Source organism: Schistocerca gregaria, chromosome 6 (assembly GCF_023897955.1).
Source record: "Schistocerca gregaria isolate iqSchGreg1 chromosome 6, iqSchGreg1.2, whole genome shotgun sequence".
NCBI classification, from domain to species: domain Eukaryota; kingdom Metazoa; phylum Arthropoda; class Insecta; order Orthoptera; family Acrididae; genus Schistocerca; species Schistocerca gregaria.
Window position 1 is genome coordinate 521,685,449 of NC_064925.1, and position 12,022 is coordinate 521,697,470.

Sequence of the window (12,022 nt, forward strand, 5' to 3'; positions counted from 1 at the left end):
TGTGTGTGTGTGTGTTTGTGTTTTGTCTAATTCTGATGAAGGCATGTCTGGGTGTGGACTTTGTTTGGCAGACTTTTTGTTGTCCCTAAATGCGACTCAGCATCTCCACTATATATCCTTTTCATAATATTGTCTTTACTGCATTGTTCAACACATTATCTGAAAGACCTGCTCCATGGCCATACATAAAGTGAAAACTATGTTTAAATTGGATGAAAAGTAAAAGATTTTACTGTACTGAGAAACTGCAGGGGTGTGTGACAAATACAAAGATTTTTTATGCTAGTAAACTAAAGACCAGCAACAGGCTATATTCATACAACCATAATTCAAGCATAGTATCTCTTTTATATTATTTTCTTGTATTTACTGTCATTCACACAGTTATTTCGTTATTGGGTGACATCTATTGGATGTAAAAATGCTCAAATATGAGTGAAAACTGACATTTGATAGGCATAATAGAGGAAAAAACCCGAAAACCAAAATGAAGAAAGACACCTCTGTTAGGTGGACAAACATGTCAAATATTGGACAATAACAGAAATTTGAAGTGCACAGAAGGTAACAAAATAGCATAGATGGAAAGGAAATCATAACTCCAGACTATGAAAAAAAAATTCATATGATACACAAAGTGAGAGGGAAGTAAATAGGAGCCAGTGATAAGAAGAAAAAGTAATGAAAGAGCAGTGAAGAGGCAAAAGGGATGGGAAAGAGGGTGTTAGGAAGCAACATAGGATGCAGATAGGATGTAAATGGGCAACTGGGGTACAAGGAAATGAACACAATTGTATGAGGAAGGTTCATACAAGAAAAAATAGACACGAATAAAGGAAAGGAAAGAGAGAGATAAAAAAAGGCAGAGGGAGTTTTGAGAAGGAGGTGTGTGCTTTGACTTTAATTCTCACTGGCACAATTATGAAACACTGGCACAGACAAAATAGGAAAAAGGATAGAAGTAATTGTTACTCCTGTATCATTTCAAAGGATATCCTGTGAGAAAATACTTTCTGCTACTGTTTTGCACATGTTTATAGGATATGATGTCGAAATAACCTACTGAGTTCAGTGTCTCTATCAGCAGTACGTCCCATGTTATAGCTTTTTGATTCACGTTTACTTTCGATTTTTTGCCCATTTTTTTCAAATTTGCAAACAAACTTTTCAAAACTATTTGGCTGACCCTCATATTGTTTTTGGAAATAAATACACAGTATAACAAAAAAATCTAGCTGCTAGGTAAAAATAGTTACAGCTTGTACTGGATGCTGCACAGTGTGTGCCTGAGATGGAAACTGTGCTGGCTGCAGCCTACCAGCTGCCAGTATTTCCTGTAATTTAGCTTCCATCTGATAGTTCTGCTGCTGCTGCTGTTGCTGATGATGAGGGTGCTGGTGAGGTGGTGGTTGTTGAGGTTGCTGTTGCTGTGGCTGTGGCATAACATAGTCCATGGGTGATGGTGTTCGTCCTACACTATGTGCTGGACTTGCAGATGCAGACACAGCACCAACAAACATTGGTGATTGAGCACCAGCAAACATGTAAGGGGATGGTCCTGGTGTGGTCACCGTTTCTGAAATTGATGTACCTTGCATTAGATTTAGTAAATGTTATATGAATATTATGTAGATTTTGTAGCATAATTTGACATACATGTATATTTGATGAATTCTAGTCAGAGCAACTTGTGCATAAAAGATAGTTCATTTTTAAATTTGTTTTCCATAGCAGAACCTGTCTTTCTAATATCATATAAAGCGGCCTGCAAAATATGAACTAGACCCTTTCTTCGCCAAATTTACTTCCACATACAATACGCAACAAACTCATGGTACTTTTCTACAAAGTTTATGGGAAAAAAGTTTACTGCTAGGCAGCTTCCTGATACCTTTCTAAAAATAGCCAACTGTGCATGAAATATTCAATAGCACCCTCATTATACCTATGTAATCTGTTTTTACCCTCCTAATGCCCCCTTCAATGCCAAAAATTTGTGGAAGTGATACAACATGAGACTATAAGGAGCACGCAAGAACTGTAAAGCAAATTTCAAACTATTTACTGCTAGAGTGAATAATGTTGTCCAATGTTCACAAAGCAGAAGCAGAACATCAACAATGAGATGCTGACATATGTCCTGCAACATATACAGTGTGTCATACAAAGGGGTTTACACTGTTTGAACTTAAATAACAAAAACTGAATTTTTAAATGACTTAGATGGTCATGACATTACTGATGACATTTTACTATTGAAGATGTTCCAAATATTTATCAGCAGCAATACAGTGTCTGCAAAACAGATTGAAGTACATGTCTTGTGATTGCCAGTGGAATGGATTCACAGGCAGTAACAATAGTCTTTTCCACGTTGTCCAACGTTGTTCATGGCTGTCTGGTGTAGACGTTCTTCTTCAGATTTCCCCACAGAAAGAAGTCAACCAGCATTAGATCGGGAGATCAAGATGGAAACTCAAGACTTCCTCATCTGCCTATTCACCTTTCAACAAATGTTTCATCCATGAATTTTCGCAAGTCACAATGATAATCTGGTGGTTACAATCATGCTGAAAAAACCAGTCTTCATCTCAGCACAGTTGGTGAACAGCTGGTGCAATTCATTCAGCAACATGGTAAAGAACTTTACACCTGTCAATGTTCCTTCAAAATAATGGCCCAACAAGTTCTCTTGAGGACATACCACACCATACTGATAACCCAGGAAGATTAACAGCTCGTTCTTCCACATGGGGCTTATCTCTTGCCCTGATGGTTTCGTTCAGTTTAAAGGTTACCTCATTAGACCAAAGATGACTTCAGTCAACTGTTCATTATCACAAATCCATTTACAAATGCTGAGGTGTCTATCTGGATTGTCCTCATTCATCATGTGAAGCAACCTGGGAATGTAGGTACGGTGTCCAGACTAAGCACCTGCAACTCTCACTTCCCGCAAAGCAGACCGGTACAACGGGCCCCAGACCAAGTAGGGGTCAGCCTAGCCGGTCGTCCCGGAAACAGACGCCACCAGGAGGCGTCCACGGCGCCGCAAGAGGTCGCTACAGCCGCGGACCTCTTTCCTTCCGCTCGACACATGACTGCAAATAGAGCTAGCCATATCCATGCCCCAAGCAGTATTAAGGCTGGGGCAGGAGCCTGGAGAGGCAGTTCACGCCGAGCGAGCCCACTGGTGTCATCGTAGCCGTCACGTCATCGTCTACCGCTGCCAGCGTACCAGAGCCATCCTCGCAGGGCCTCTACTCGTTCTTGGACTCAGGTGACGGCAACGTGGACTCCGCGCCGTTCTTCACGAGACACCCGGGGCTTGGTTTGGTCGAGTTGTATGGTTACTACAGACAGTTTTTGTTTGGAAGAATCTCTGATTTAGTTATTGGTAGGCTTGGAGGATCAGTCCTACCTCACGAATATCGTTTTGTAAATTTTGAAGAAAGACTTTAGTTTAAATAAAAATGCTATTACTCACACTCTGAGATTTTCCTATTCGCGGATGGCAGATATATTAGTTGGGTATCCACTTTCTTTGCTTTAAAATTCAGAAATGCATTTTAATGCAAATGATGAATATTTTACTTGCTTAGACGTGATTCACACACAGCTCGCAGTATGATCTTCTTGGGGATCTTGTGAAAGGCCACACTGTCCATTCTTTAGATCACACACACTTCCTTCCTTTCTTCCTTCCTTATAACTCAAATTTGTTGCACAATTTCGTTACTGTTATACATGATGATGGCGCAGTATTGGACTCGGTCCACCATCGTCTCTGCACTTCTTCCATGTTTTCATATTTTCAATAAGCCTTTGCAATCCACTTTCTTTGCTTCAAGGAGAAGTTTCCAGCTGTCTTATTATTTACATGTAGTTACTGACACCATATAGTCGAAACTGGATCAGGTTGCCATTAATACCTTCTCAGTTATTAAAGTTCAAACAGTGTACACCCATTTGTGGTACATCCTGTGGTTTTCTGGTCAAACATGCTGCAGCAGTATGTTGCTGTTCTTAAGTAGTGATAACAATCAACAAATATTTTTGGGATGAATTTACCACTTTGCAGTGGAGTGTACATGTTTCAAAACTTCCTGGAAAATTACACTGCCTGACAAGAAAAGTGAAGCACCCACAAGGTGAGGAGGAAACAAAATGAAAGTTCATGGGTTGAGAGGGTATTCCATGTTACTTTGCTACTTACAAAATCGAGTCAAATTTGCAAAAAACTTATGGTGCCATTTACCAGTATGATGTTGCATCGTCTCTGATCTGGATTCATGCACTAATTCGGTTACAGAAGAGTGTATTAAAGCTACTATATCTTCTCCTGAGGAGAACTGGCCCAAATCTGTCCTTAATATCCTCAATACTGGCACTGAGATGGAGTTTATTTCTGAGCTGGCCCAACAATTTCTATCAAAGACAGATTTGTAGTCTTGTGCTGGCCACACAAGTGTCTCGGCATCAGACAGACAGTATACAGAGATATGATGAAAAATGGCACAACAATACTGTCACACAAGAGAGAACACGAGGCTGTCCGTGGTGTACCGTTGCCATCAGAGTTCCCTCCATCATTACCAGCTGCAACCTGACATTATACCCAATCGCCCCCCAAGCCATGACACCACTTTCCAAATCCCAAATATTGGAAGAATGGGACATTTTCCCACGTTGGCACAATACTCGCTGATGATGGTTGTCGGGTGCAGTGCAGAACCGTGATAGTTCACTGAACACAACGTGACACCATTCATCAGCAGCCCATGATTCCTGGTCACAGCACCGCTCTAAACGCAGGAACTTCTGTTTTGACGTTGACACTAGCTAACACATGGGATGGCAGTTCCTTAGTCTAGCTGCTGCTAGTCTCCAACCAATGGTGTGGAATAACACAGAATGTTGCAGGAAGTCTGTTACATGTACATGGATGGCTGATGTGAAAAGCTTATAATGTTCTCAGTGCACAATACTGCAATGCTCCTATTTGGTGGTCAGGCTGTGTCAACCAGAACCTTTGAGATAGGTACGCCTGGACACATTCCCATTAAGTCCAACACTAGGCCACTGCCACATCAGAATGCCTCACAAATCTGGATACTGCACACTTCGACCAGCCGGCCAAATGGCAATCCACAAAGAGGCCACTTCCAAACACTGTCAGGTGCTGATAACACTGTTTCACACAAGTATGCAGCATCTTCATGTCCTTCACTGTGATCATCTCACTATTCACAGGCTTGGTAACAACACTGAACTCTAATGCACTCTGATAGCCATTCTACCTGATGGGCAGAATTGTACCTCTAATCATTTACATACCCAATGATGTGTAAGTGTACGAAGTTACACTGACACTGGGCCAGGTTTTGTGGGTGTTTTACTTTCTTTGTCAGGCAGTGTAAACCCATGAACTGGCCTGAGACTTGAAGCTGTAACATTTCCATGTGTGGCGAATGCACTTGGTAACTGAGCCGTTCCAGCACAAGACCATATCTCACACCGTTATTTCTACCAGCACTTAATCTCCCCTACCTTAGAAACTTCTTAGAAGCACTTCACATATAAATTTAAGATCTACTACATTTTCGTGTAAGGACTGAATTATTTATGATCTTAGCCACAATGAAACATGTAGAAACCAGATAATTATACTGTGTAAAACAATATTTCCTAATCTTCAGCAAACTGGAAGCTAACACAAAGCAAAATGACGTGCTGTGACTTTTGTATTCAAACTTTGTCAATTGCTTGAAGTAAATTGTTGCTAGAGGCCTAGTGCTTCCATGACAACAATCTTATTCTTTCATTAAGTGTTACGGTAATGCTGAAAGAAAATGTAAATGGTAGAGTTATTGAATCATTTTAGGATACCACATTTACTCCATTTACAAAGTGTCTCTAAGACAGTTTGAGGATCATAAGGATGAAATAACTTATCAATCCATGTCCTCATATTTTTCTTAATCGTATTATCATATCACTTTGTTATGTACTGGAAGAACTGTTGCCAGTCAACCTCTTGCATTATCTGCTACAAAAAGAAAAAACTCCTTTGCAATGAATTATAAAATAGCACTTATCAGAATTTATGTACATGGATCCCAGAACGATTTAAACTGTTCTGGATGCCGAAGATGGGCATACATCGTATCAGTTGGGTGTTGGTGATTATTTTTCCAACCCATGTTCCATAAACATATAGTTATGTAGCACCATTTTGTCACAACACTTGTGTTTTGGGATGGTATTAGGTACTTATCAGAGGATTTCAGTTCTGGTAAACTAAGACCAGCCTCACTATGATGAGTTACATTTTTTAACAAATAAAATAAAAAAAGTGGTACAAATGGACAGTTTCAAAATTGATCACCTCTGTAGCCAGATCATTCTGCAGTGTATTAATAGAAATAAAATATGAAAAACAGGGGCAGTGCACAAACTTGATGCAAGCACAGAAGGGCTTCTTAAAATAAACAAGGCATTAATAAGTGAAATGAAGCACAATGCACTTAACAAACATTTATGGTTCTTATTTTTTGTTGTGGTGAGAATAAAAAAATTGATAAAATATCATCCAGCTGTTGAGTGCAAACACACCTACTGGTTCCCTCTTGATGGTTGGATGATGCAATACTGGCATTTGCATCTGGAGCTGGGGTGAAGGTTTCTGCTCAAGTCCTTGGGCAGTCGTTTGGATTGGTAATTGATGCACTGAGGACCCATACATTGCACTGCCAAATTGCTGGAGCACTGTAATAGTGTACCGCAAATTGCTCAAATCACAGTGGATATCATAACAAGTTCATGGAAAACACAAAGATATTAAAACCAGATTTTAAAAATTAGGTATGTTTGTAAAGTATATATTACACTTATAAATATACAAATATTAGTGTTGTAGAGTTTTGCTTCTGCATATTCTTTAAAAATTTTGTCTTCACTCAATGAGTAAACAACTGTGTACATCATCATTTACTTTCATGAAGTCATATTACAAACTATGAACAGTCCTGAGATAGACTGGATCGAGCTGAACTTGGAGATCTGCATTGTAGAAATGTTTATCCCTAAATATTTTGCTGGGAACTACTAGGAGCGACTTTGACTAGCCACTTTTGTGTATTAAGACAATTCAATTGCAGTCCTAAGTTCAAAACCTAGTGGCACTACACGAGATTGGTTGGTGGATTTGAAGGCAAGGTCATTGGTCCCATCGAATTAAGGAAGGACTGGGAAGGAAATTGGCTGTGCCCTTTCAAATGAACTATCCCAGCATTTGCCTGAATCTATTTAGGGAAATCACAGAAAACTTAAATCATGATGGCCACACAGGGGTTTGAACCATTGTCCTCCAGAATGTGAGTCCAGTATGCCTCCCTCGGTGGCACTACACAAGAACATATTTTATTTTGTGCAAATACTAGCAGAAAAGAAGTGACTGAAAAAGAAGTTGTTAATCCTCACAGTGCAGAAGTTCAAAATCATTTTTTCGAACTGTAGGTTAAGAAAAATATCGCTGAAGTAAGTAATGAATGTCCGCCTCCATAACTGAGTGGTCAGTTTGGTGGAGTGCCATGCACTGGACCCGTGTTTGATTCCCAGTACTGCCAGGGATTTTTTCTTGATGGAAGTGTTGGTACGGTGTACACTCAGCCTTGTGAAGCCAACAAAGGAGCTACTCGACCAATCAGTATTGGTTACAGGGACAAGAAACCTAAAAATTACCAGGAGACCAGTATGATGACCACATGTTCCTAAATTTGAACTATCTGCAGTGAACAGTTTTAAGTCTGTGGAGTTCAACAACAGTCAATAATGATTGAACATCTGTTACAACATTGTTCTCTTGGCCTGAATAGAAGTAACTACAGAATATGTATTAAATTTGTAGCTACTGAACATGTGCTTATACTGATACAACAATTGCAAGCATTTTGATGAACAGAAATAGTAAATGCACGTTAAGACAATTATCAATGTCATGTTAATTACACAGACAAGTAACATTATGTCTGTTATGTGCTAGACTGGGGTACAATTCTGGCTCAGGCATAGGACTTTCCCATCTCTCTCCTCACTTTTTTCGTCTCTGACCATGTTTGTTAATAACCAAAATGCCTAGTTGCACACGCATTCGAATTACACCATGAACTATTAACATTCTCATACAGCTCAAAGAATAAACCTATTAAAGGTCTGAGGAAAACATGTTGTTGCTCGTGTTGTTGTTGTTGTTGTTGTTTTCATTCCAAAGACTGGTTTGATGCAGATCTCTGCACCAGTCTATCCTGTAAAACCCTCTTCATCTCCAAATAATTACTGTAACTTACATTCTTTTGAACCTGCTTACTGTATTCACCCTTCAGTCTCCCTCTACAATTTTTACCCCCTCCCCCGCCCCCCCAAACACTTCCCTCCAATACAAAATTGGCAATTCCTTGACATTTCAGAATGTGTCCTTTCAAAGATCCCTTCTTTTAGTCAAGTTGTGTCATACAAAGGTATTCTAATTAAAAAAGGAATATGCCCACTAAATCACTGTGTTCGACAAACCAACCTTCAGATTTGAGAACAGTTTTTTTGTAGTGACATTCTTGAATAAATTCCCCGTCAGATTTATTCAGTCCCGAGCTTTCAAAAACCTCCTCCATCACCACCACCACCACCACCACCACCCCCACCACCATCTGGAGTTATTTCAGTAGGGTGTCAGGTGCTTTAGTTAGCTGAATTATGTCATGGAAACATCATAGAGTCACGGGCCTTCCAAGGGTAACAATGGGTACACCTTTAGTGGTGCATGGGTATGGACTCTTCAGGCTGTCAGCCAAACCAGCTACCATCTAATGAGATCAGTATCACTACCAACAGTCTTCCGTAACTTTCATAGACACTATCCCTGGTAGCATATGGAAGTTTCCTGACTACGTAATGTATCCAGGACATAATTTGGCCAACTGAAAGCACCTAACAGCCTATAGAAATATCTCCTAATGACAATTGACAAAGTTGTTGGAAGCTCAAGACTGACAAATCTGGTGTGGCAACAACAAGGAAAGAGGGAAGGAGAGGGAAAGATAAAAGGATGTGGGATTTAAGGGAAAGGGTAAGGTGTCATTCCAATCCCGGGAGCGCAAAGACTTACCTTCGGGGGAAAAAAGGACAGGTATACCCACGCACGCACGCACGCACGCACACACACACACACACACACACACACACACACACACACACAAGCAGACATTTTTAAAGGCAAAGCGTTTGGGCAGAGATGTCAGTCGAGGCGGAAGTGCAGAGGGAAAGATGTTGTTGAATGACAGGTGAGGTATGAGTGGCGGCAACTTGAAACTAGCGGAGATTGAGGCCTGGTGGATAACAGGAAGAGAGGATATATTAAAGGTCAAGTTCCCATCTCTGGAGTTCGGATAGGTTGGTGTTAGTGGGAAGTACCCAGATAACCCGGACGGTGTAACATTGTGCCAAGATGTGCTGGCCGTGCACCAAGGCATGTTTAGCCACAGGGTGATCCTCATTACCAACAAACACTGTCTGCCTGTGTCCATTCATGCGAATAGACAGTTTGTTGCTAGTCATTCCCACATAGAAAGCGTCACAGTGTAGGCAGGTCAGTTCGTAAATCACGTCAGTGCTTTCACAACTGGCTCTGCCTTTGATCGTGTACACCTTCCAGGTTACAGGACTGTAGGTGGTGGTGGGAGGGTGCATGGGACAGGTTTAACACTGGGGGCGGTTACAAGGGTAGGAGCCAGAGGGTAGGGCAGGTGGTTTGGGGATTTCATAGGGATGAACCAAGAGGTTACGAAGGTTAGGTGGGCGGCGGAAAGACACTCTTAGAGGAGTGGGGAGGATTTCATTTCGGGGCACGATTTGAGGAAGTCGTATCCCTTCTGGAGAGCCACATTCACAGTCTGATCCAGTCCCGGGAAGTATCCTGTTAATTAAAGGGAACAGCCATGGGTACCAGGATGGCCCCCTCGTATGCCAACCTGTTTATGGGTCGCTTAGAGGAAGCCTTCTTGGTTACCCAAGCCTGCCAACCCAAAGTTTGGTACAGATTTATTGATGCCATCTTCATGATTTGGACTCGCAGTGAAGAAGAACTCCAGAATTTCCTCTCCAACCTCAACTCCTTTGGTTCCATCAGATTCACCTGGTCCTACTCCAAATTCCATGCCACTTTTCTTGACGTTGACCTCCACCTGTCCAATGGCCAGTTTCACACATCCGTCCACATCAAACCCACCAACAAGCAACAGTACCTCCATTATGACAGCTGCCACCCATTCCATATCAAACGGTCCCTTCCCTACAGCCTAGGCCTTCGTGGCAAACGAATCTGCTCCAGTCCTGAATCCCTGAACCATTACACCAACAACCTGAATACAGCTTTCGCATCCCGCAACTACCCTCCCGACCTGGTACAGAAGCAAATAACCAGAGCCACTTCCTCATCCCCTCAAACCCAGAACCTCTCACAGAAGAACCCCAAAAGTGCCCCACTTGTGACAAGATACTTCCCGGGACTGGACCAGACTCTGAATGTGGCTCTCCAGCACGGATACGACTTCCTCAAATTCTGCCATGAAATGAGATCTTGCTTGCTTCATCAGGAAAGAGGGAAAGACGAAAGGATGTGTGTACCTGTATAGAGTGTGTACCTGTCCCTTTTTCCACCTAATGACAATTGACAAAGTTGTTGGAAGCTCAAGACTGACAAATCTGGTGTGGCAACAACTGCATGAAGCATTTAAACCCTGCGGATGGATATATGTGTGTGTGCGAATGTATACCTGTCCCTTTTTTCCCCCCAAGGTAATAGAAAGAAACTTCCACATGGGAAAAATATATTAAAAACAAAGATTCCAAGACTTACCAAGTGGGAAAGTGCCAGTAGACAGGCACAATAAAATAACACACACAAAATTTCTAGCTTTCACAACCAACGGTTGCTTCGTCAGGAAAGAGGGAAGGAGAGGGAAAGACAAAAGGATGTGGGTTTTAAGGGAGAGGGTAAGGAGTCATTCCAATCTCGGGAGCGGAAGACTTACCTCAGGGGGAAAAAGGATAGGTGTATACACGCGCACACACACACACACACACACACACACACACACACACACACACACACACACACACAATTATCCATCCATACATATACAGACACAAGCAGACATATTTAAAGGCAAAGAGTTTGGGTAGAGATGTCAGACGAGGTGGAAGTGCAAAGGCAAAGATGATGTTGAATGACAGGTGAGGTATGAGTGGCGGCAACTTGAAATTAGCGGAGATTAAGGCCTCGTGGAGTGTGTGTGTGCGCGTGTATACACCTATCCTTTTCCCCCCTGAGGTAAGTCTTTCCACTCCCGGGATTGGAATGACTCCTTACCCTCTCCATTAAAACCCACATCCTTTCATCTTTCCTTTTCCTTCCCTCTTTCCTGACGAAGCAGCCGCCAGCCGCCGGTTGCGAAAGCTCGAAATTCTGTGTGTGTGTTTGTGTTATTTTATTGTGCCTGTCTACCGGCACTTCCCGCTTGGTAAGACTTGGAATCTTTATATATATTAAAAACAAAGATTCCAAGACTTACCAAGCGGGAAAGCGCCGGCAGACAGGCACATGAACAAAACACACAAACACACACACAGAATTACTAGCTTTCGCAACCGATGGTTGCTTCTTCAGGAAGGAGAGGGAAAGACGAAAGGATGTGGGTTTTAAGGGAGAGGGTAAGGAGTCATTCCAACCCCGGGAGCGGAAAGACTTCCCTTAGGGGAAAAAAAGGACAGGTGTACACTCGCACACACACACACACACACACACACACACACACACACACACACACACACACACACATATATATATATATCCATCCGCACATACACAGACACAAGCAGACATATTTAAAGGCAAAGAGTAAGGGCAGAGATGTCAGTCGAGGCGGAAGTACAGAGGCAAAGAAGTTGTTGAAAGACAGGTGAGGTA

The 12,022-nt window shown here is 41.9% G+C and overlaps 1 protein-coding gene across 8 annotated transcripts in view; it reads right to left on the reverse strand.

The window, feature by feature from the left end:
- LOC126278005 (embryonic polarity protein dorsal-like) overlaps window positions 1-12,022 on the reverse strand; it is a 100,804-nt gene that overhangs the window by 35,182 nt on the left and 53,600 nt on the right. For all 8 annotated transcript variants that reach the window (XM_049977694.1, XM_049977699.1, XM_049977701.1 and 5 more), the window contains 2 exons: window positions 6,616-6,768; window positions 1,257-1,576 (listed from right to left, as the gene is read on the reverse strand). In XM_049977694.1, coding sequence (XP_049833651.1) covers window positions 1,257-1,576; window positions 6,616-6,768 — 473 coding nt within the window. The remainder of the gene's footprint in view (window positions 1-1,256; window positions 1,577-6,615; window positions 6,769-12,022) is intronic.